This window comes from Chiloscyllium punctatum, chromosome 31 (assembly GCF_047496795.1).
Source record: "Chiloscyllium punctatum isolate Juve2018m chromosome 31, sChiPun1.3, whole genome shotgun sequence".
NCBI lineage: Eukaryota > Metazoa > Chordata > Chondrichthyes > Orectolobiformes > Hemiscylliidae > Chiloscyllium > Chiloscyllium punctatum.
This window is the reverse complement of record NC_092769.1, coordinates 78,824,530-78,850,984: the sequence shown is the minus strand read 5'-3', so window position 1 is coordinate 78,850,984 and position 26,455 is coordinate 78,824,530. Positions and strand designations below refer to the sequence as shown.

At 44.2% G+C, this 26,455-nt stretch overlaps 1 protein-coding gene across 1 annotated transcript in view; it reads right to left on the bottom strand.

The window, feature by feature from the left end:
• Positions 1-5,196: 5,196 nt before the first annotated feature.
• LOC140457148 (transcriptional-regulating factor 1-like) overlaps positions 5,197-26,455 on the bottom strand; it is a 57,178-nt gene continuing 35,919 nt past the window's right edge. The window contains exons 8-15 of the mRNA XM_072551193.1: positions 22,331-22,385; positions 20,611-20,753; positions 18,442-18,545; positions 16,356-16,431; positions 12,265-12,353; positions 10,491-10,634; positions 8,236-8,339; positions 5,197-7,583 (exon numbers count right to left, since the gene is read on the bottom strand). Of these exons, the coding sequence (XP_072407294.1) occupies positions 7,292-7,583; positions 8,236-8,339; positions 10,491-10,634; positions 12,265-12,353; positions 16,356-16,431; positions 18,442-18,545; positions 20,611-20,753; positions 22,331-22,385 (1,007 nt within the window). The 3' untranslated portion in view covers positions 5,197-7,291. The remainder of the gene's footprint in view (positions 7,584-8,235; positions 8,340-10,490; positions 10,635-12,264; positions 12,354-16,355; positions 16,432-18,441; positions 18,546-20,610; positions 20,754-22,330; positions 22,386-26,455) is intronic.

Genomic DNA, 26,455 nt, shown 5'->3' with positions numbered 1-26,455 from the left:
ACATGCAACAGTGTTAAGCGTGGGCTCTGCAGGAAGACATTTACGCATCTCTCAAGGAATGGATTTCAGATGAATGTTCTCCTGGGGGGGGGTTTTGACAGGTGGAAAATTCTCAATGCCTTGAGTCAACTTCCTGAGCCAAGAGGGTCCACAATTTGATATAAGCTTTATGATGTCGTAGTTGGAAGGATGGAACATTTCATATTAATAGGTTTCCTGATTTTTCACTTCAGTTTCTCACACCTATGATGGAGCAAGTATTCTGGTGCCACAGTGTCACCATCTAAGGCAGACTCTTGAGACCAAGGATTACTCCAACAAAGTCACGTTATGTGATGATCCCCTTCGCATAAAATGTTAATTGCTACATCTACATGGCATTGGGTCTAACTGTTTTCTCCCTCTTCCAGACTAACCTCAGAACTTCCCCACCCTTTGTGATATTGGAGGTTGGTGTCCATTTTCGGTAGATCCTGCATGTCTTGTCCTGTATATTGAAAGCTGACTGTTTGACCCACACTTTCTTGACGTTATTTAATCGTTGTCAAAAGTGTGGTGCTGGAAAAGCACAGCAGGTCAGGCAGCATCTGGGGAGTAGGCGAATCGATGTTTCGGGCATTAGCCCTTCATCAGCAATTCCTGATGAAAGGCTTATGCCTGAAATATCGATTTCCCCCTGCTCCTCCGGCTGCTGCTTGACCTGCTGTGCTTTCCCAGCACCACATTCTTGACGCTGATCTCCAGCATCTGCAGTCCTCACTTTTTCTCCTAGTCATTTAATCGTTGACATCTTAGGTCAGTCTCGGAAGCTATTATTCTGACATTAGTTTGAGCTGGTATAGGAGCATGTACTCTGAGTAAATGTGAATTTGCCCATTTTAACAGGAAGGAAAGAAAGGCAGTACACCTTTAATGGAGAGAGATTGCACAACTCCACAAAGCAGAAAGATCTGGATGTCCTGATAAAAGAATCTCAAAGTAGTAGTATGCAGGTACATCAAATGATTAGAAAGATAAATTGAACGTCGAACATTCCAGCGCAGTACAGGCCCTTCGGCCCTCTATGTTGCGCTGACCTGTGAAACCATTCTGAAGCCCATCTAACCTACAGTATTCCATCCATCCATATGTCTATCCAGTGACCATTTAAATGCCCTTAAGTTTGGCAAGTCTACTACTGTTGCAGGCAATTTGTTCCACACTCCTACTATTCTGAGTAAAGAAACTACCTCTGACATCTGTCCTATATCGCCCCCTCAGTTTAAAGCTATGCCCTTTTGTGCTAGCCATCACCATCTGAAGAACAAAAGCTCTCCCCGTCCATCCTATCTAACCCTCTGATTATCTTAATGTCTCAATTAAGTCACCTGTTCACCTTCTCTCGAACAAAAACAATCTCGAGTCCCTCAGCCTTTCCTCATAAGACCTTCCCTCCATACCAGGCAACATCCTAGTAAATCTCCTCTGAACCCTTTCCAAAGTTTCCATATCCTTCCTATAATGCAGTGACCAGAACTATATGCAATAGTCCAAATGAGGCTGTACCAGAGTTTTGTACAGCTGCAGCTTGACCTCATGGTTCTGAAACTCAATCCCTCTACCAATAAAAGCCAACATACCATATGCCTTCTTAACAACCCTATCAACCTAGATGGCAAGTTTCAGGGATTTATGTAGGTAGACATCTCTACGTACATGAGATCTCTCTGCTCATCTGCACTACCAAGAATCTAACCATTAACCCAGTCCTCTTTATTCATGTTACTCCTTCCAAAGTGAATCGCCTCACACTTTTCTGCATTAAACTCCATTTGCCATTTCTCAGCCCAGCTTTGCAGCCTATCTGTGTCCCTCTGTATTCTATAATATCCTTCTGCACTATTCACAACTCTACTGATCTTCGTGTCATCTGCAAATTTACTAACCCATCCTTCTATGCCCTCATCTAGGTCATTTATAAAAATGACAAACAGCAGTGGTTCCAAAACAGATCCTTGTGAACTCCAGGATGAATGTTTCCCATCAACCACCACCCTCTGTCTTCTTTCAGTTGGCCAATGTTTGATCCAAACCGCTAAATCACTCTCAATCCCATGCCTTTGTATTTTGTGCAATAGCCTACCGTGGGGAACCTTATCAAATGCCTGACTGAAATCCATATGCACCACATCAACCGTTTTATCCTGATGCACATGTTTGATGACCTCATCAAAGAGTTCAATATGGTTTGTGAGGCATGACCTACTCTTTACACAAACATGTTGACTCCCTAATCAGCTTATTCCTTTCTAGATGATTATAAATCCTGTCTCTTCTAACCTTTTCCAACACTTAACCCACAACTGAAGTAAGGCTCACTGGTCTATAATTACCAGGGTTGTCTCTACACCCCTTCTTAAACAAGGGAACAACATTTGCTATCTTCTAGTCTTCTGACACTATTCATGGAGACAATGATGACGTAAAGATCAAAGCCAAAGTTTTGGTAATCTCTTCCCTGGCTTCCCAGAGATTCCTAGGATAAATCCCATCCGGCCCAGGGGACTTAGCAATTCTGGCAAGTCTGAAAATAGTTAACACCACCTCGTGAACCTCAATCTCATCAAGTCTAGTAGCCTGTGTCTCAGTAATCTCCTCGACAACATTGTCTTTTCCTAGTGTGAAAACTGATGAAAATTATTCAGGGAATGTTGTCATTTATTGCAAAAGGAATAGAATATAAAAGTTGAGAAATGTTGGTATTGTTTTATCGACCATTGTTGAGATCACATCTGGAACATGGTGTACAGAAAATAAAAATAAAACTTGCTTCAGAAGCAGTTGAGTGAATTAATTTAAAAATAAACTACTGTATATGCTGGAAAACTGAAATAAAAACAGAAGTTGTTGAAGAAACTCAGCAGATCTGACAGAATCTGTGGAGAGAGAGTTAAGTTCCAAGTCCAACATAATTGTTCCCAATGTTCGGGAAAAAAGCTATATTGGTCTCAAAACATTAACCGTCTCTTCACAGATGCTCCAAGACTTGCTGAGTTGATCCACACTTTGTTTTTATTTCACTTTAATAATTTGATGAAGGTGTTATGAGGAACAGGTTGAACAGGCTAGCTTTGTAACCATTGGGAATTAGAAGAATGAGAGGTGATTTCATTAAACCAGAAGATCTTTAGGGGATTGAAGTCCAGAAGGCGTTTGCCTGGGGGAGGGAATAAAGCCAGGGAACACCGTTTAATAATATAAGGTTTCCCCTATAAGGCAGAATGTCATTTGCCGAGGGTCTTTTGAGTGTGGAATTTTCTTCCCCAGAAGATAGTAGAGACTGAGTCTTTAACTTTATTCAAGACAGCATTGGATAACATAACAGATCAGCTGTGATCTTATTGAATGGTAAGCACAATCCTGATGAAGGGCTTTTGCCCGAAACGTCGATTTCGAAGCTACTTGGATGCTGCCTGAACTGCTATGCTCTTCCAGCACCACTAATCCAGAATCTGGTTTCCAGCATCTGCAGTCATTGTTCTTATCACAATAGCCAAGTGGGCCACTGCTCAAGCCCTATGTTCCTGTGGATTGCAGCCATGTGCAGCTTTTCTTTGAGGGTGGAGAGAGCCCAGTTTTGGGGGGAATCTATGAGGAGTGAATTAATGTGGACAGTGGAGAAAGCCATTTATTGGATGTCTCTCAAAGTTTTGACATGTACACAATTGAAGAAATTACCACCAGCAAGCTGGCCTTCTTAAACCTAAAGTTTCAATGGTATGAACTCTCCAAAGCTATTTACACCCTGTTAACTCCTGGCTGCTTTGTACCTCTACTTCGTTTACCTGTTTATCTCCATGTGCCTTTCCCTGATGAAAATCCATCAAGATGGCCTTAATGATTCCAGTGGTCTCCCCGGCCTAGTTAATTATCTTAACATTGAGACTTGTCCATACAGTGTTCTGTGATTCCAGACTGGTAGAAGGCAACCTCATCCACATTCATTAAATAACATAGGAGAGCTCTTTGAACCTATTTGAGGCCGCCCCACCTCTTTTCAAGAACAATCAGTTAGACTCACTTCCCACCTCTTTCTCCTAAATATTTTTTGCCATAAAGTGCTTCCACATTTCCCTTTTGAAACCTGTTATTGAATTAGGCAGTGCACTCCATATCCTATCAGCTCATTTAATTAAAATTATTTTTTCAGTGGGTGCCACTGGCTGGGGCAGCATATGTTGCCCATCCCCCCTGGCTTTGAGAAGGTGGTGGTGAGCTGCATTCATAAACAGTTGTTAAGAAGAAGAGCCCAGGCTGTTAACCCCAACAATACTGACGGAACCGTGATATACTTCCAAGTCAATTGATGTGTGGCTTGAAGAGGAACTTCTAGGTGGTGATGTCCCATAAGTCTGCGGTCCTTGTCCTCCTAGGTGGTAGTGTTTCTGGGTTTGGAATGTGCTACTGGAGAAATCTTGGTGAATTGCAGCAGTGTGTCTTGTAGGTGGGACAATGATACCACTGGGTGCCAGTGGTGAAAGAAATGAATGCTGAAGTTGGTGGATGGGAAGTCAACCAAGAGGGGCTGCTTTGACCTAAATGTCCTAAAAAGCTTTGAGTATTGTTGGATCTGCACTCATCCAGGCCAAGTGGGGAGTATTCCATCACACTCCTTTGTTCTTTATATAGCAGGTCAGGCAGCATCCAAGGAGCAGGAGAATCAACGTTTCAGGCATAAGCCTATCATCAGAAATTGATGCCCAAAACGTTGACTTTCCTGCTCCTCAGATGCTGCCTGACCTGCTGTGCTTCTCTAGCACCCCACTCTCAACTCTGATCTCCAGCATCTGCAGCCCTCACTTTGCCCACCATTCAGTTAGATTACTGCTGACTGTCTCAATGACACTCTCCTGCATTATCTCATTTAAATTTCTGTCATGAATCTACTCAAAGTGATTTGAGCTTCTACAATTTAACTTGTAAAGATTGAGCATCCTCTGAAGAAACTGGTCCTAATGTGAGCCTTAAATGGCCTGGCCTTCATACTGAGATTGTGTTCCCCTTGTTCCAGACTAACCAACCAGGAGAAACATCTATGTCCACCCTGTCAGAGTGTTATGATGTTATGTCCATCATTCCTTGAAACTCTCGTGAATGCAGACAGCTGCTTTTGTAAAATCTCTTTATAAAATGTAAAGCCAAACATTTTGCCTGGCAGTCAACATTATATTTTCTACAGTATTTCAATGCAATTCTGTATTTTTTTAATATTCTTTGTGATATCCTGAGAAACACAGTAGTACAGCGATTAGCACTATTGCCTCGTAGGGCCAGGTGGCTGGGATCGATTCTAGCTTTGAGTAACTGTGTGTGGAGCTTACATGTTCGCCCTATGTCTGTGTGGATTTCTGCCAGGTGCTCTGGTTTCCTCCAAAGTCAAAAGATAGAGTCATACAGCATGGAAATAGATCCTTTGGCCAAACTCATCCATTCCAACTAGGTTTCCTAAACTCAACTAGACCCATTTGCCTATGTTTGGCCCATATTCCTCTAAACATAGAACATAGAACAGTACAGCACAGAACAGGCCCTTCAGCCCACGATGTTGTGCTGACCACTGATCCTCATGTAGGCACCCTCAAATTTCTGTGACCATATGTATGTCGAGGAGTCTCTTAAATGTCCCCAATGACCCTGCCTCCACAACTGCTGCTGGCAACGCATTCCATGCTCTCACAACTCTCTGTGTAAAGAACCCACCTCTGACATCCCCTCTATACTTTCCTCCAACCAGCTTAAAACTATGACCCTGGGAAATAGTCTCTGGCTATCGACTCTATCTATGCCTCTCATTATCTTGTATACCTCAATTAGGTACCCTCTCCTCCTCCTTTTCTTCAATGAAAAAAGTCCGAGCTCAGTCAACCTCTCCTCATAAGATAAGCCCTCCAGTCCAGGCAGTATCCTGGTAAACCTCCTCTGAACCCTATCCAAAGCATCCACATCTTTTCTATAATAGGGTGACCAGAACTGGATGCAGTATTCCAAGTAAACCTTTCCTATCCATGTACGTACAAATGTTTTTTAAATATTGTAATTGTACATGCCTCTACCACTTCCTTGGGTAGCTCATTCCATAGATGCACCACCCCCTTGTGCAGGTTAGGTGGATTGGCCATGCTTTTTGTCCCGTAGTGCCCAGGGAATGTACAGGCTAGCTAGCGTAGCCATGGTAGGTGTAGGGATAGGGTGGGTCTGGGTGGATTGCTCTTCAGAGTGTCAGTGTAAACTTGATGGGCCGAATGGCCTCTATCTGTTCTATGATTCTGATACATAAAGTTCAATGCAGTTAGGAACACGACCTGCTCTTTATCATAAAAACAACCTTGTTTAAAGTTTACGAGGGATTTATTATATAATCCGCAGAGGAGTGAAATTTTCTAAGCCATCAGTTTGCCATCATTTCCAGCCTGAGAGTGTTGGATCATCAGATTCATCTTGACTGTACCATTGGACCCCAAAGCAGTGTGCAGGAGGAGGTCAGCTTGCTGTGTTCGCTGAATGCCCAACCCTCTGTTCTAATTGAGAGCTCATCTGGCAGAGCACCATCAGGAGGAAACTGTCCCTATTGTGGTGGTCAACAAAGAAACTGTGGTTGGGAGCTTTGGGTTGCAGTTTGGGGCAGTGAGACTGTGCATGAGAGGGTCAGGGTAGATCAGAAAGAAAGCTGAATTTGGAGAGACTGGACTCTCCCCCAGTCCTCTGGTAAAAGTCTCTTTTAGGACACCTCCCCCAAATCCAAATGGTGTGCATTTACATTGGTGCTGAGCAAGGCATTAGGATTCAAAACTAATGCACCTAACCTACACATCCCTGAACACTCTGGGTAATTTAGCATGGCCAATCCATCTAACCTGCACATCTCTGGATTGTGGGAGGAAACCCACACAGACACAGGGAGAATGTGCAAGTTCCACACAGACAGTTGCCCAAGGCTCGAACTGAACCCAGGTCCTGGAGCTGCGAGGCAGCAGTGCTAAACATTGATAAGAGGGAATGGCAGAATTAACTAAAATAGATATTTGTATATGCTACATTATTAAAAAATCTCAATGTCACGCATCAGTGAGAAACTATCGAATAAAATCCTTCGCCCCAATTCTGTAAATGTTGATTTGCTAAAAGGGCTCAGTTTCTGCTGATGCTAAACAAAAGTTTTGGCCTGAGTCTGTACGCACAAGTGTTTAAGACCCAGAGGGGTTGAAGTCTTCACAGTTAGTGCATTACAAAGAAATGCATTTCTTTGAGTTTGTTATATGAAAATATTTTGGCACTTTTCTTTGGCGAGGTTCAGTTTCACATCCTGGTGAAACAGTGGGGGTTGACTCGTACAGGTCATAGCCTCCGACATGGCCTCCAGCTGCTCCTGGATCTCCCTATTGTCCCAGCTGGGGTAGGCAGGAGGAGTGGTAGTCAATTTGCCCAGCGTTGCCCCTGTGTACGTGACTGGAGAATAAAGGGTATCCTGAGACCGGTGCTGCCAGTCATCCTGTTGCCTGTGGATCTTCATGTGAGCGTTTCGACTCTTGATTTTGTAAAACATCCTGGATTGTTTTAAGTTTGAGGAGGACAGAACAATTAATAAGGAATCTTGTGTTGTATAGTACAGTAAAGATAAACATTCTATCTGTGATTGTGCACACTTATGTCTGTTCTAGTAGAACTGTCTTGATCTTTATGTAGCGAAAGTTTTTGTCCATCTGTTGTGTCTATTTGTCCCATCCTGTTTGTGCCTGTCTGTGTGTCTCTGTCCTTGTCTGAATCTAATATCTGCTCCTGTCTATGCTCTTGCTTATGCCTCTGTTCCTTGTTGTGGTGGTCAACAAGGGAACTATGGTTGAGAGCCTTGGATTGCAGTGTGGGCCAGTGAGACTGTGCAAGAGCGGGTCAGGGTAGATCAGAAAGGAGGCTGAATTTGGAGAGAGGGCTCTCCTCAGTCCCCTGGTGAAAGTCTCTTTAAGACTCCCACCAGTCCCCAAGTGACATAAGTTTATGTTGGTGTTTGTCTCTGCCCATGTTGATGATTGGCCCACATCTCTGTTTCTGTCTGTCTCTGTCTCTGTGTCTGTCTCTTTATAACCTTGATCTTCCCATGTTTCTATTGCTGTGTGTCCATGGTTTTTTTTTCTCTCTCTTCCCCTGTCTGTATCTCCATGTTTCTCTTTCTGTCGTATGGCTAATGACAGGTACACTTACTTGCCACATTGTTTGCAGGGAAAGTTGCCGATGACTGTGGGGCAAGGAACCTCTCTCTCCACTCTGTGAGCATGCTGTATTGATTGAGAACTGGTAAATGGCTGCTTTGAATTCAAATGAAACAGCAAAAACTTAGAAACATATTTTGGGTCTAAAATATAATGATACAAACTACAATTGCCCATGGATGTGCATCATGGATACATCCATTTCAACACTTAATGAAATTCCTTGCCCAATTCTAGAGTGTACTCTCAAAGACTACATGAATAGGAACAGCAACCCCCTTTGTTCAGACCTTTACACAGTTCTTCGGGATGTGGGCATCCCGTGCAGCATCACTGTTTATTGCTTATCTCTAATTGTATTTCAGAAAGCAGTGTTGAGCTATCTTCTTGAACTGTGCAGTTTGTGTGGTGTAGGGACATCCATTGTGTTATTAGAGAGGGAGTTCCACAATTTTGACCCCCTGACACTGAAGGGACAGAGATATATTTCCATGCAAGGATGGTGTGTGGCTTTGAGGGAAACTTGCAGGTAATGGTGTTCTCGTGTATGTGCTGTCCTTCTCCTCCTGGATGATACTGGTTGTGGGTTTGGAAGCTGTTGTTAAAGGAGCATTGATGAATTTCTGTAGTGTATCTTGTAAATGGTACACACTGCTGCTACTGACCTTTAGTGGTGGAGAGTGTGTCAATCAGGCGGGCAGCTTTATCGTGTCAAATCTCTTGAGTTTTGCTGGAGTTGCACACATCCAAACAAGCGGGGAGTATTCCATCACACACCTGCCTGGTGCCTTTAGAAGGTGAGCAGGCTTTGGAGAGTTGAGAGCTGACACCCATTTTGAATAAAATTACAATTACCTTGTGCAATATGTGCTAACTCACCACAAGCCTATATAGGCCTTGGGACAGTTTGATTTGGATAGTTCTGATATAAACTGAGAGCGTTCCTAAGAAGTGGATAATATTGTAAAATAATTTATCTCAGGGTTAGGAGTTAGTGATCGTCCCAGAATGAAAGTGTTGAAATGAAGCCTTGAAGAGGGCTTGAAGATGAGTTTGTTTAAAATCCGGTATGTTGACTCCAAGAATACACCATCTAGTCTAGGAGTTAAAGATCACAATCAGTTTAAACCAATCATAGTGTTGAAGAAAGGAACTCTAATGTGAATACTGTACAAGTTTTGCTGTATGGTACTGTATGAGAGATTTTGTTTTAAATTTGGAAAGGAGAGATTAGGGGTAAATAGCATTACAGTTGTACTTTGTATTAAAACTTTATGAATTTGATTTATAAGTAAAATGTGTTTATCCAGTTTTATCTCTTTTTTTGCTTAACAAACTTCTGTTTTATTGTTAAAACAAAGACAGTAACATTGAGTGCATTTGTCTCAGTAAGAGTCCAGTTCATTAAAACCAAATCAAATATGATCTCTCAAGCCAGATTTCAGTCTGAGATGGCAGGACAAACAGAGACTGGATCAGTTAAAGTTCACTGGAGTTTAGAGAATGAAGAATAGAAACTTATAAAATCCTAACAGGACTAGACAGGGAAAATACAGGAAGGATATTCCTGTTGACTGAACCAGGGGTCACAATCTCAGGATACAGGCTAGGCCATTTAGGACTGAGCTGAGGAGAAATGCCTTCACCAGAGAGGGGTGAGCCTTTGGAGTTCTCTGCCACAGAAAGTGGTTCAGGTTAAAGATTTGAATGTTTTCAAGAAGGAGTTTGGTATTAATCTTAGGGCTAAAAGGAGCGATGGGTATGGGGAGAAAGCAAGAACAGGGTGCTGAGGAGGATAATGAGCCATGATCATACTGAATTGTAGAGTAGACCCAAAGGGCTGAATGGCCTACTGCTGCTCCTCTTCTGTTTTTGTGGGATCTGACTTATCCAGTAATAACATCAGCTAGGATTATAATGCATGGCAAAGGGAGCGTTAGTCTGTATCTAACCCCGGACTGGCCTTGTTCTGGGAGTGTTTGATGAGGATAGTGTAGAGTGAGCTTTATTCTATGTCTAATTTCATGCTGTCCCTGTCCTGGGAGTGTAGGAAGCTTTATTCTGTATCTAACCCCTGCTGCTCCTGTCCTGGAAGTATTTGATGTGGACAGTGTTGAGGTAGCTTTACTTTCAGTTAAAGGAGTAGAGAGAGTTTTACTGTCTATCTAGACCCATGCTGTATCTTCTTTGGGAGCATTTGCAACAACATACAAACCACCTGTTCCATTGTAATAATTGGAGCCTCACCTCACAGTCAGTGTCTTGTTTGAAGACATTGTTCCAATCATCATCTGTATCTGACGGTCGATGGCGATATTTCTTGTTAAACTTGAGGATCTTCTTAAAGTTATAGTAATATTCAACACACTCTGTAACCAGTTTGGATTTCACCTGGATTAATGCAACAGAAGGTGGTCATTGATGCATTATAGGTGTGAGTTTCCATGTAAGATACATTGAATATAGAGCACAGAAAGAACTCATGTATTTCCAAACACTCAAGTCACCTGCCACCAATAAAGAAATCCATCTGTTCCTTGAGCCCCACCTTTACACCCTTTTAAATGTACCCGACAGTGTATTAGGTTTCATTGGTAGTGGGATTGAGTTCCAGAGCCGCAATATCATGCTGCAGCTATACAAAACGCTAGTGCAGCCACACTTGGAATATTGTGTACAGTTCTGGTCGCCATATTTCGGGAAGGAGGTGGAAGCATTGGAAAAGGTGCAGAGAAGATTTACCAGGATGTTGCCTGGTCTGGAGGGAAGGTCTTATGAGGAACAGCTGAGAGACTTGGGTCTGTTCTTATTGGAAAGAAGAAGGCTAAGAGGGGATTTGATAGAGACATACAAGATGATCAGAGAATTAGATAGGGTAGACAGTGAAAGTGTTTTTCCAAAGGATGATGACGTCAGTGTGTACGAGGGGGCATAGCTACAAATTGAGGGGTGATAGATTTAAGACAGATGGCAGAGGCAGGTTCTTTACTCAGAGAGTGGTAAGGGTGTGGAATGTCCTACCTGCCAATGTAATTAACTCAGCCACTCAGCACGGTGGCACAGTGGTTAGCACTGCTGCCTCGCAGCGCCGGAGACCCGGGTTCAATTCCCGCCTCAGGCGACTGACTGTGTGGAGTTTGCACGTTCTCCCCGTGTCTGCGTGGGTTTCCTCCGGGTGCTCCGGTTTCCTCCCACAGTCCAAAGATGTGCAGGTCAGGTGAATTGGCCATGCTAAATTGCCCGTAGTGTTAGGTAAGGGGTAGATGTAGATGTAGGGGTATGGGTGGGTTACGCTTCGGCGGGGCGGTGTGGACTTGTTGGGCCGAAGGGCCTGTTTCCACATTGTAAGTAATCTAATCTAATCTAATCTAATTAGGGAGATTTAAACAATCCTTGGATAAGCACATGGTTGATGATCGAATAGTGTAGAGGGATGAGCTGAGAATAGTTCACAGGTCGATGCAACATTGAGAGCTGAAGGGCCTGTTCTGCGCTGTATTATTCTATATGCTATGTTCTATTCTCCCATTCCTTTGAGCCCCACCTTCACCCCCTTTTAAACGTAACCTGTACTTGACCTTATCCACCCTATCTGGTAAGAAATTCCATGTTCTTATTATTAGAACTATCAAATAATTCCTTGTATGAAGATAAATTATGCCAACTGGGTGTGTATTCACTGAAATATAGAAGAATTAAAGGTTATGTCATTGAAACAGAAAGGATTCTGATAGGGCTGGGTAGACAGTGCTCCCTCAGCACTGACCCTCTGACAGTGCTGAGCTCCCTCAGCACTGACCCTCTGACAGTGCGTCGCTTCCTCAGCGCTGGCCCTCTGACAGTGCGTCGCTTCCTCAGCGCTGGCCCTCTGACAGTGCGGCGCTCCCTCAGCACTGATCCTCCGATAGTGAGGCACTCCCTTAGTGTTGACCGTTAGCAGTCTGTGATTTTGTGCTAAAATCTCTGGAAGCAGCAAATTAGAATCTTGAGTTTAAATGCCCCTGAATTCTTCATCACATACCATCTTCTGAACCATGTGGAAGTCTTTCCTGTGCACCCCGAAAGCTTTATTAAAAACTCTGCGTTCACTAGGAGTCCAGTTACTGCTTCCTGTCAGAAAAAGAATAAACGATTCTGAATTATGAATATACTGAGAAGTTGCTCACCTGGAACGAAGCTGTTCTAAGGGCAGGCTGTTACTGCACCAAAACACTACAACAGCAGGAAGCAGGTGCACTCCTGAACTTCCTGAACACCCTTGGTTGGTGGTCGAAATTACTCCTCCTGTCTCTGATTTAGAATGACATTCAAAACTAATGACAGAGACCCAAGCAGGGGAAAGAAAATCTGTCCTGTATTTCTCTGGTGTCTTTTCCAATCTCAGGATCCCCTCCAAAGCACTTTACAGCCAATTAACTACATTTTTGAAATGTGGGGGCCATGAAATGTAAGAAGTATACGCAGTGAGGTGCCATGAACAAGAACATGAAAAGGGCATGATCATCTGCTTTGGTGTTTTGAATAAATATTGGCCCAGAACAGAGGGAAACACCTTTGTTGTTCTTATCACAGTGGCTACAGGATAATTTACATCTATTCTCAATTTAATATCTCACCTGAATGACAACAGTGCAGCGCACCCTCAGTACTGACCCTCCAACAGTGCAGCGCACCCTCAGTACTGACCCTCCAACAGTACAGCGCACCCTCAGTACTGACCCTCCGACAGTGCAGCGCACCCTCAGTACTGACCCTCCAACAGTGCAGCGCACCCTCAGTACTGACCCTCCAACAGTACAGCGCACCCTCAGTATTGACCCTCCCAACAGTACAGCGCACCCTCAGTACTGACCCTCCAACAGTACAGCGCACCCTCAGTATTGACCCTCCCAACAGTGCAGCGCACCCTCAGTACTGACTCTCCAACAGCGCAGCGCACCCTCAGTACTGACCCTCCGACAGTGCAGCGCACCCTCAGTACTGACCCTCCAACAGTACAGCGCACCCTCAGTACTGACCCTCCAACAGTACAGTGCACCCTCAGTACTGACCCTCCAACAGTACAGCGCACCCTCAGTACTGACCCTCCAACAGTACAGCGCACCCTCAGTACTGACCCTCCAACAGTACAGCGCACCCTCAGTACTGACCCTCCAACAGTACAGCGCACCCTCAGTACTGACCCTCCAACAGTGCAGCGCACCCTCAGTACTGACCCTCCAACAGTACAGTGCACCCTCAGTACTGACCCTCCAACAGTACAGCGCACCCTCAGTACTGACCCTCCAACAGTGCAGCGCACCCTCAGTACTGACCCTCCAACAGTACAGTGCACCCTCAGTACTGACCCTCCAACAGTACAGCGCACCCTCAGTACTGACCCTCCAAAGGTGCAGCGCACCCTCAGTAATGACCCTCCAACAGTACAGTGCACCCTCAGCACTGACCCTCCAACAGTGCAGCGCACCCTCAGTACTGACCCTCCAACAGTACAGCGCACCCTCAGTACTGACCCTCCAACAGTACAGTGCACCCTCAGTATTGACCCTCCAACAGTACAGCGCACCGTCAGTACTGACCCTACATCAGTACAGCGCACCCTCAGTACTGACCCTCCAACAGTGCAGCGCACCTTCAGTACTGACCCTCCGACAGTGCAGCGCACCCTCAGTACTGACCCTCCAACAGTACAGCGCACCCTCAGCACTGACCCTCCGACAGTGCAGCGCACCCTCAGTACTGACCCTCCAACAGTGCAGCGCACCCTCAGTACTGACCCTCCGACAGTGCAGCGCACCCTCAGTACTGACCCTCCAACAGTGCAGCGCACCCTCAGTACTGACCCTCCAACAGTGCAGCGCACCCTCAGTACTGATTCTCCAACAGTGCAGCGCACCCTCAGCACTGACCCTCCGACAGTGCAGCGCACCCTCAGTACTGACCCTCCAACAGTACAGCGCACCCTCCTTACTGATCCTCCAACAGTGCAGTGCATTCTCAGTACTGACCCTCCATCAGTACAGCACTCTCTCAGCACTGACCCTCCAACAGTTGGGAGCTTCCTCAGCACTAACCCTCCGACAGTACGGAGCTCCCTCAGTACTGACCTTCCATCAGTGCAACATCCCCTTACCACTGACCCTCCAACAGTGTAGCAGCCCTCAGTACTGACCCTCCAACTGTGCAATATTTCCTCAGCGCTGGCCCTATACCACTGTCTCAACACTGACTCCCTGAGAGTGCAGCACTGATGCTCTGACAGTGTACCACTCCCTCAGTATTGACCCTCCAACCATGCTATACTCCTCTAGCTTTGACCCTCTGACAGTGTTTCAGTCCCTCCATAGCCCTCTAACTAGGCAGTCTTTATTTTCATATCCTTCCATTGCTTTGCTTCCTATGTGTCTAAACTCTTACAGCTCTACAACCCTCAGATTTCTGGGTTTCACTAACTCTGGCCTCTCTTGACCTGCTTAATTTACTTCACAGCACCAATGTGGGCGGCATGGTGGCACAGTGGTTAGCACTGCTGCCTCACAGCGCCAGAGACCCGGGTTCAATTCCCGCCTCAGGTGACTGACTGTGTGGAGTTTGCACGTTCTCCCCGTGTCTGCGTGGGTTTCCTCCGGGTGCTCCGGTTTCCTCCCACAGTCCAAAGATGTGCAGGTCTGGTGAATTTGGCCATGCTAAATTGCCCGTAGTGTTAGGTAAGGGGTAGATGTAGATGTAGGGGTATGGGTGGGTTACGCTTCGGCGGGGCGGTGTGGACTTGTTGGGCCGAAGGGCCTGTTTCCACACTGTAAGTAATCTAATCTAATCTAATGGCAGCCCTATTTCCAGCAGCCTAAATCTAAACTCTGGACCCTCTCCATCAATCTTCCCATCTCTCTCCTTGATGAAGGATATAAAACCTGCTCCTTTGACCTAATATTATACAACTTTTTATCAAATTGTCTTTTTTATTCATTCATGGGATGAGTGTTGCTGCCTGGATCCAGAATGTATTACATATCTCTAGTTGCCCTTGCTGTCTGTGGGATGTCGGGACACCCACAATACCCATTGGGGAAGGGGTTCCAGGATTTTATCCCAGTGACAATGAAGCAATAGTGATATATTTCCAAGTCTTTTGGTGAGTGGATGAAGAGGAACTTGATTGGGGGAATTGCCCCTATCCCTCTACACAGTATTGGCTGTGGGTTTGGAAGGTGCTATTTGAGAGGCATTGGCGATCAAACACACTGCCACTACTGGTGATAGAGGTAGTGAGTTGTGCAAGTTGAGCCAATCAAGTGGGGGCTGCATTACTCTGGATGGTGTCAAGCTTCTTCAGTGTTGTTGGAGCTGTACTCATCCACACAAGTGGGGAGTATTCCATCACACTCCTGACTTGTGCCTTGTAGACGGTGGGACAGGCTTTGGGAAGTCAGGAGGTGAGTTACTTACTGCAAGGTATCCTGTCTCTGACTGCTTTTGTAGTCACTGTATTTATATGGCTGGTCCAGTTCAGTTTCTGGTCAATGGTAACCCCCAGGATGTTGATAGGGGATTCAGCAATAGGAATGCCATTGAATTCTCACCTGTTGGAGATGGTTATTGCTTAGGCACTTGTGTTGTGCAAAGGTTACTTGCCACTTGTTAGCCCAAACCTGGATATTGTCCAGGTCTTGCTGCATTTAACCATGGACTGCTTCATATCCAAGGAGTCATGAATGATGCTGAACATTGTGCCATCATCAGTGAATGTCCCGACTTCTCACCTTATGATGGAGGAGGGATCATAGATGAAGCAGCTGAAGATGGTTGGATCTAGGACACTACCTCGAGGAACTCCTATCCTGGAGCTGAGATTACTGACCTCCAACAATCATAACCATTTTCCCTTTTACCAGATATGATTCCAACCAGCATAGAGTTTTGTTCCTAATTCCCATGACTCCTGTTTTGCACACTGTGGTAAGTGTGAAGCTCCTTGGGACGTTTTCCTACTCTGTAGAGCCCCCTGTATAAATGCACAGTGTTTTTCGATTCTCTTGTAGGAGTAGCCGTGTAATACTGATTTTGAATGCAACTTGTTGATAAATATTCAGCAGTGTTTCTCTGATACTGTACCTGTGTAATGGTAATCAGCCAGTCGATGAGATGTTGGACGGGCCCCATTGTTCAGTAGCAGCATCTCCAACGTAGCCTTTGATCACAAAAAAAGACTTTATCAATTGGACAAGTTGAGAATGGTGTTTTTTTTTTTAAATGGCCTTTGGAAACTAGCAGCATTGAGCACACAAGGGTCTTTGTTAGATCTCCAGCTCTTTAAATGATTTAGATGAAGGGATGGAATGTACAGTAGCTAATTTTGTTGATGACATCAAACTAGATTGGAAAGTAGGTTCAAGAGGAGATGAAGCACCTTCAAAGGGATCTAACTTAGTGGATGTAGTACAACTTTGGTAAATGAGAATGTGCCTTGTCTGTTTTGGCAGGAAGAATAGAAAATCAGTCTATGATTTAAAGAGAGAGATAGATTGAAGAACCCAGTGGTACTGAGGAATCTGCCTGTCCTCATAATCACAAAAGGTTAATATGCAAGTTTAGCAAGTGATTAGAAAGGCAATTGGAAAACTGGCATTTATTGCAAGAACTTTGCAGTGCCCTGATGAGACCATATCTTAAGTAAGGAGTACAATTCCGGTCTCCTTATTTCAAAAGGATACATTTGGGACTGAAGCAGTTCAGAGACTGTTCATTCAACTAAACTCCTAGGATGAATGGCTTATCTAATGAGGAAAGATTGGGCTAAGCCTCTATCTGTTGAAATTTAGGAGAAAATGGGGGATGATCTTATCGAAACATATATGGTCTTGATGGTGGTTGATATGGGAAAATGTTTCCTCATGCAGGAGAGACTTTGAGAACTTAAGAATAAGGAGTCTCCCTTTTTGGCTGTAGATGACGAGAATTATTTTTCTCAGAGGGTTGTTAGACGGTGGGATTATCTTTGTCAGAAGGTGGTGGAGGTTCTGTCATTAAATCTGAGTTTGTTCAAGGTTGGGTTAGTTAGAGCTTCAGTAAACAAGGAAGTTGTGTTATTTGGTGAACAGGAAATTGAAGTTGGGCCACAATCAGGCCATCTATGAGCTGATCAAAATTTGTTTTATTTGTTTGTGGGATGTGGTCATTTCTGGCTGGGCCAGCATTTATTGCCCTGTCCCTAGCTGTCCTGTGAAAAGGTGGCAGTGAACTGCCTTCTTGAATCACTGAAATCCACCTGCTGTGGGTTGAGCTGCAATGCCATTAAGGAGGGAATTCCAGGATTCTGACCCAGTGACAGTGAAGGTATGGCGATATATTTCCAAGTGGGGATGGTGAGTGGCTCAGAGGGAAGTTGAAAGTGATGCTGTTCCCATGTATCTGCTACTCTTGTCCTACTAGTTGGAAATGTTGTGGGTTTGGAAAGTGCTATCTGAGAATCTTTGGTGAATTTCTTCAGTGCATCTTGTAGGTAGTAGCAGCAGTGTGTACTGACCCATCAGTGGTGGATGGAGTGGATGTTTCTGGATGTGGTGCCAATCAAGCGGGTTGCTTTGTCCTGGATGGTGTCAAGCTTCTTGAGTGTTTTTGGAACTGCACCCATCCAGGGCAAGTGAGGAATATTCTATCACACTCTTGACTTGTGCCTTGTAGATGATGAACAGGCTTTGGGGAGTCAGGAGGTGAGTTACTCGCTGCAGTATTACTCGCTTCTGACCGTTCCAGTGAATAATGGATTAGGCTCAAATAGCTGATTCACCTAATGGCTTCTAAATCCAATGTCCCCAAATGCATGAAAATTATGCTAAACCCTCATGAATCTCTCGATTAACCCCCAGGTGGTGCAATAGTAGTGTCCCTGCCACTGGGCTTGGAGGCTTGGGTTCAAGTCTCCATTATTCCATACATGTCTGAACAGGCTGGTGAAAAATATATAAAGTCAGTCAACTCCTTGAGCCTTTAGAATATGATTGGTATCAAAACTTTATCCAGGCCTTAAACACCCAACCTGGACCTGGACTCAACAAAGACTTGTTACCCCCGTGAGAGAGAACGTTGGGAACAACAGAGTCCAACGTCATCTGTTCACATGTTACATTTACTGTACAGGATATCACAAATTACTGCATGTCAAAATATTTTCCAGAAAAAGTAAGGTGCGTATATTTACCATGATGTCTCCATTTAACTCAGAGAGACAGTGTAGGGTGAACTCTCGGTTCAGTCCTCCACCTGGCAGCACACTGGAACAGGCCATGTTCAGCAGGTCCTCCACTGAAAGCACAGAGCAAACCATTGGAAAGGATTCACAAAATGGTTTCCACAAAAGGAAATCAAATCAACTCTTGATTCATCAGGAACCATAATTGCTGGAGAAACTCAGCAGGTCTGCAGCATCTGGGTAGAGAATGTAGAGTTAATGTTTTGAGTCCAGTGACCCTTCTTCAGAACAGTCTGAAGGGGTTCAGAAGAAGGGTCACTGGATTCAAAACTCTGCTTTCTATCCACAGATACTACCAGACCTGCTGAGTTTCTCCAGTAATTTTTTTTACAGCTTTCCAACATCTGCAGTTCTTTGTCTTATCTTGATTCTTCAAGCCTCCTTGTTTTACACAAATACTTCACTTTTACAGACCTACTGAGCATTTCCTGTTTTTATTTCAGATTCCTTGCATCATTAGTGGTTTACGTTTACATTCTTAAATTTTTTCATGATATTGGATGTTCCAAAAAAATACAAGCAGTGAAGCACTAATGAGACATGGTTACAGCAGGGACAGGAATGGTTGTTGCAGGTTCTGGGGTTTAGATGTTTCAGTAAGAATAGAGAATATGGTAAAAGAGGGGGAGATGTGGCATTGTTAGTCAAGGACAAAAACTGACACATCTTAAAGCCCTCAAACTTTGGTATTTCCAGTCAATGTTTGGAAAGTTAAAGTCACCCACAACAACTACCCTGTTACTCTCGCTTCTATCCAGATTCATCTTTGCTATCCTTTCCTCTACCTCTCTGGAACTATTCAGAGGCCTATAGAAAAATCTCATTAGGGTGACCTCTCCTTTCCAGTTTCTAACCTCATCCCACACTACCTCAGTAGACGAGTCCTTAAATATCCTTTCTGCCACCATAACACTGTCCTTGACTAACAATGCCTCACCTCCCCTTCTTTCAGATCCACTGAACCACAGCTGAAAGTGAAAGCAGAGTGACCTTACTCCTGTGGTTTTCCTGTTTTATTCTGCCTGCAGTTATAAGCTTTAGTCAGTGTTCAGTATGAATCTCTTAAAGGGGAAGAGTGTCAGTGCACAAAAAGATAATCAGCCATCAGTTAGGTGTTCCTTTTACTTGTAGTTGTTGTTGTATTTAGTTCACCTGAAGACAAAACACCTTCGACCACAAGTCCATCAGGAAATGTAAAGAGTTGACCTCGAAGGTATGTTGCAGACTGGCACATTCCATGGACCAGGACTACATGCTGAGGGATGTTGCAAAGCTTGGGGCAGCTGCCGCCAAGGTGCAGTGGGGAAAAGGCCACCATCTGAGAACTTTGCATAATGTATAATGAGCGTCCATTCGGTTATCAAATCCTCTTATTGCCTCAAAGTGAATGTGAATTGTTTCTTGCGTGAGCAGAAAATGCCTTTCAGGGAAGCTCTGAGCAATGTCACATTCCAATGTGCTGTTTGTTTTTTCTTCACAAGGACTGCATAGACCTGTTTTAGGACCGTTCGTATGTCCTAACAAAAAATATTTATGAATAAAGTATATATTTGAAATAAAAAGGTTCAGTCCACCTGAAGGAGATGTCAACTGACACATAAAGCAGTCTTTATGGCCTGAGGTATGTGGAGCTCTTAACACCGATGTACTCAGGGTAAGGCAGTCGACGTTTAGGACTGAGGTATAGAATGATCTCTTCGCTCAGAGTGCTGTGAATTCTTTGGTATTCTTTAACCAGAGGTTGTGGATGTTAAGTCATGCAGTATGTCCACAACTGGGTTTTTAGGATTTTGGACATTAAGGTATATGGCAATGTTTCAGGAAAGTGGGAATCAGGTTGAGGAACAGCCGTGGTTAAGTTAAATGGGGTGACACAGCCTCGAAGGGTCATATGGTAGCTGCCAACTCCTATTTCTTCTATACGTCCTGGGACTGACTGCCCTTTATCAAGGTGTGAACAAGTGTATAAATGCAGCTGGTATGCACCTGAACATAGACAGCACTTGGCTTATAAGCAGCAACTTTAAAATGGACACTGATAGTAAATGGTCAATATAGGCTGCCATCCATTTTAAATGTTAGTAAAGTGGTAGACAGTGAGTAAAAGTATTAATTTACCCTTCTCTTGTGCTTTTTCATTTTCCATCAATTCTTTCCATGGTTTCCACACCAAATCTGCCTTGTGTATGTCCTGTTCACCTGGGGAAGATTCCATGAAGTCAGGGATCACAGCCTGGAAAGTAGGCCCAATGTTTACACAGCTGGAGAGAGAGAAAGACTGCTCTTTAATCAGCAAATCGTCAGGAGGCACCTCTCCGCTGTCTTACTGAGCAGGAAGAAGCAGAGGAAGTCCTCTGGGAATCCTGGCAACTAATGACAGAATGTCTAAAGGTACTTCCAAGATCATTAATATTTCACATTTTGACTGGAAGAATAAAAAGCTCATAACCTTTTAAAAAAAAGAATGTAAATGAGATGGAGGTACAGTGAGGGATTGGGGTTTGGCTGGGGCCAGTGATGATGCTCAAACGGACACAAAAAGCAGTGGCGCAGGTTAATATATCTGTCAAAAATGTAGACATAGAATTGGGGTTCATTTCGAAAGGGATGGAACTGAAAGGGAGGGAAACTGCCTGAAACTTTGCAGTTGTGCCTTGGTTATTGCCCACTAGGGGCACTATGATCAGTTCTAGATGATAAAAGGAACCTTGAGGTAGTAGAGAATGTACAAAAGACGTTTTACTGGAACGAGAGCTTGTAATTGTCAGGAAAGGCTGAAGGAGCAATAGCGGTGTACAACTTGTTGAGGAGAGCATTGATGACTAGAACCAAAGGGCACTTAATATATGACATTTAAAGAATCCATTCAGGAGAAATGTCTTCACTCTGAGAATGTGGAACTTGCACTGACATAGAATATTGAGGTGAACAGTGTTGATACATTTAACAAGAAGCTGAAAAAAGCAAAGGGGAGAGATAGCGAGGATGTAGTGATGGACTGGAAGGTGGGGGTGGAACACCAGCAGATAGGCCGAAAGGCTTTGTTTCTGTGCTAGGAATTCCATGTCATATGAGGTACATGGAGTGATCTACTGAATCACTCGATGCTTGGGTACAGCCGGCCTTTCTGTTCTGTTTAAAATATTCAGAGGTAACAAACCTTAAAATAAGAATCAAATCAAAACTCAAACTAAAAAGAGGAATATTTTCTAATAATTAGGATGTCAAATTTGTGCCTCTGCAGACGATCTGATCATTGTGGGTTTTTTTTTAACAAGATGTTTTGCAGATGAGACAGGTACAAATGAATACAAAGTGGTTCTTGCTTAGATTCTGCCTGAAGTGAGAGAACCCTCTTAGCCAGTGTAGGTGCTGTTTGTCAGTGCGTCACCTGGAAACTGACCTTGAAAATCTCCTGGTCACACGGTAGTAATGCCTTTTAGCTTCTCACTGACAGAACAACCCAGCACAGATTACCACACACTGAATCCTGTATCCTGTGCACCCAACACAGATTAAAACACTACTGAATCCTGTAGACCCCGCACAGATGAACATATCCTGAATGCTGTATCCCTGTACACCCAGTACAGATAAACACACACTGTATCCTGTATCCCATACACCCAGCATAGATTAACACACTGAATTATGTATCCTGTTACATCCAACACAGATTAACACATTTTTGAATACCAAATGCCCAGTACTATCCGTATCAGTGATATTTAGAATTCATATCACACAGCATCGAATAACTGATGACCCAATATTTAAAAAAATGTTGATCTATCCGACACCATGGCAGTAGTTTCAGATTTGTAGTGGTAATACTCACGGAAAAGGATTGTTCACAGTTGCTGTGCAGTTCTGATGCACAAACTCAAATCCATCTGTTCAAAGAAATATATTTTTCAATGAGTAAGTGAATTCAACTATGAACTGTTCGACAATGAGTAATCCTTAATGTGAATGAGCAATGACCATACATTTAAACAGAGTAATCGTTATAGTGAATAAATAGAATCTGTACAGTTACACAATGCAAAATACTTTTCCTAAATAGCCACTGCCTCTGTATAGTTGCCTAATGAATTATGTTTATTATAAATACTGACTTGGTACAGTTATGCAGTGAATGACCCTTACCCTGCTGAATAAACACCGACTGTCCAATTATACAGTGAGTGGCCCTTATTTTGCTGAATAAACACTGACCCTGTACAGTTACACAGCAAGTGACCCTTACCCTGCTGAATAAACACTGACTCTGTACGGTTACACAGTGAGTGATCCTTACCCTGCTGAATAAACCCTGGCTCTGCACGGTTACACAGTGAGTGATCCTTACCCTGCTGAATAAACACTGACTCTGTACAGTTACACAGCGAGTGACCCTTAACGTGCTGAATAAACCCTGACTCTGTACGGTTACACAGTGAGTGACCCTTACCCTGCTGAATAAACCCTGACTCTGTAGGGTTACACAGTGAGTGATCCTTACCCTGCAGAATAAACACTGACTCTGTACGGTTACACAGTGAGTGACCCGTACCCTGCTGAATAAACCCTGACTCTGTATGGTTACACAGTGAGTGATCCTTACCTTGCTGAATAAACACTGACTCTGTACGGTTACACAGTGAGTGACCCTTACCCTGCTGAATAAACCCTGACTCTGTATGGTTACACAGTGAGAGATCCTTACCCTGCTGAATAAACACTGACTCTGTACAGTTACACACTGAGTGATCCTTACCCTGCTGAATAAACCCTGACTCTGTACAGTTAAACAGCGAGTGACCCTTAACGTGCTGAATAAACACTGACTCTGTACGGTTACACAGTGAGTGATCCTTACCCTGCTGAATAAACACTGACTCTGTACGGTTACACAGTGAGTGATCCTTCCCCTGCTGAATAAACACTGACTCTGTACAGTTACACAGCGAGTGACCCTTAATGTGCTGAATAAACCCTGGCTCTGCACGGTTACACAGTGAGTGATCCTTACCCTGTTGAATAAACACTGACTCTGTACAGTTACACAGTGAGTGACACTTAACGTGCTGAATAAACACTGACTCTGTACGGTTACACAGTCAGTGACACTTAACGTGCTGAATAAACACTGACTCTGTACGGTTACACAGTGAGTGATCCTTACCCTGCTGAATAAACACTGACTCTGTACGGTTACACAGTGAGTGACCCCTACCCGGCTGAATAAACCCTGAGTCTGTACAGTTACACAGTGAGTGATCCTTACCCTGCTGAATAAACACTGACTCTGTACAGTTACACAGTGAGTGACCCTTACCCTGCTGAATAAACCCTGGCTCTGCACGGTTACACAGTGAGTGATCCTTACCCTGTTGAATAAACACTGACTCTGTACAGTTACACAGTGAGTGACACTTAACGTGCTGAATAAACACTGACTCTGTACGGTTACACAGTCAGTGACTCTTACCCTGCTGAATAAACACTGACTCTGTACGGTTACACAGTGAGTGACCCGTACCCTGCTGAATAAACACTGACTCTGTACGGTTACACAGTGAGTGACCCCTACCCGGCTGAATAAACCCTGAGTCTGTACAGTTACACAGTGAGTGATCCTTACCCTGCTGAATAAACACTGACTCTGTACAGTTACACAGTGAGTGATCCTTACCCTGTTGAATAAACCCTGGCTCTGCACGGTTACACAGTGAGTGATACTCACCCTGTTGAATAAACACTGACTCTGTACAGTTACACAGTGAGTGACCCTTAACGTGCTGAATAAACCCTGACTCTGTACGGTTACACAGTGAGTGACCCTTACCCTGCTGAATAAACCCTGACTCTGTACGGTTACACAGTGAGTGATCCTTACCCTGCTGAATAAACACTGACTCTGTACAGTTACACAGCAAGTGATCCTGAACGTGCTGCATAAACCCTGACTCTGTACAGTTACACAGTGAGTGATCCTCACCCTGTTGAATAAACACTGACTCTGTACAGTTACACAGTGAGTGACCCTTAACGTGCTGAATAAACCCTGACTCTGTACGGTTACACAGTGAGTGACCCTTACCCTGCTGAATAAACCCTGACTCTGTACGGTTACACAGTGAGTGATCTTTACCCTGCTGAATAAACACTGACTCTGTACAGTTACACAGCGAGTGATCCTTAACGTGCTGAATAAACCCTGACTCTGTACGGTTACACAGTGAGTGATCCTTACCCTGTTGAATAAACACTGACTCTGTACAGTTACACAGTGAGTGACACTTAACGTGCTGAATAAACACTGACTCTGTACGGTTACACAGTCAGTGACTCTTACCCTGCTGAATAAACACTGACTCTGTACGGTTACACAGTGAGTGATCCTTACCCTGCTGAATAAACACTGACTCTGTACGGTTACACAGTGAGTGACCCCTACCCGGCTGAATAAACCCTGAGTCTGTACAGTTACACAGTGAGTGATCCTTACCCTGCTGAATAAACACTGACTCTGTACAGTTACACAGTGAGTGACCCTTACCCTGCTGAATAAACCCTGGCTCTGCACGGTTACACAGTGAGTGATCCTTACCCTGTTGAATAAACACTGACTCTGTACAGTTACACAGTGAGTGACACTTAACGTGCTGAATAAACACTGACTCTGTACGGTTACACAGTCAGTGACTCTTACCCTGCTGAATAAACACTGACTCTGTACGGTTACACAGTGAGTGATCCTTACCCTGCTGAATAAACACTGACTCTGTACGGTTACACAGTGAGTGACCCCTACCCGGCTGAATAAACCCTGAGTCTGTACAGTTACACAGTGAGTGATCCTTACCCTGCTGAATAAACACTGACTCTGTACCGTTGCACAGTGAGTGATCCTTACCCTGCTGAATAAACACTGACTCTGTACGGTTACACAGTGAGTGACCCGTACCCTGCTGAATAAACACTGACTCTGTACGGTTACACAGTGAGTGACCCCTACCCGGCTGAATAAACCCTGACTCTGTACAGTTACACAGTGAGTGATCCTTACCCTGCTGAATAAACCCTGACTCTGTACAGTTACACAGCGAGTGACCCTTAACGTGCTGAATAAACACTGACTCTGTACGGTTACACAGTGAGTGATCCTTACCCTGCAGAATAAACACTGACTCTGTACGGTTACACAGTGAGTGATCCTTACCCTGCTGAATAAACACTGACTCTGTACGGTTACACAGTGAGTGACCCCTACCCTGCTGAATAAACCCTGACTCTGTACAGTTACACAGTGAGTGATCCTTACCCTGCTGAATAAACACTGACTCTGTACAGTTACACAGCAAGTGACCCTTAACGTGCTGAATAAACCCTGACTCTGTACAGTTACACAGTGAGTGATCCTTACCCTGCTGAATAAACACTGACTCTGTAGGGTTACACAGTGAGTGATCCTTACCCTGCTGAATAAACACTGACTCTGTACGGTTACACAGTGAGTGATCCTTACCCTGCTGAATAAACACTGACTCTGTACAGTTACACAGCGAGTGATCCTTAACGTGCTGAATAAACCCTGACTCTGTCCGGTTACACAGTGAGTGACCCTTACCCTGCTGAATAAACCCTGACTCTGTACGGTTACACAGTGAGTGATCCTTACCCTGTTGAATAAACACTGACTCTGTACAGTTACACAGTGAGTGACACTTAACGTGCTGAATAAACACTGACTCTGTACGGTTACACAGTGAGTGATCCTTACCCTGCTGAATAAACACTGACTCTGTACACTTACACAGTGAGTGATCCTTACCTTGCTGAATAAACACTGACTCTGTACGGTTACACAGTGAGTGATCCTTACCCTGCTGAATAAACACTGACTCTGTACGGTTACACAGTGAGTGACCCCTACCCGGCTGAATAAACCCTGACTCTGTATGGTTACACAGTGAGT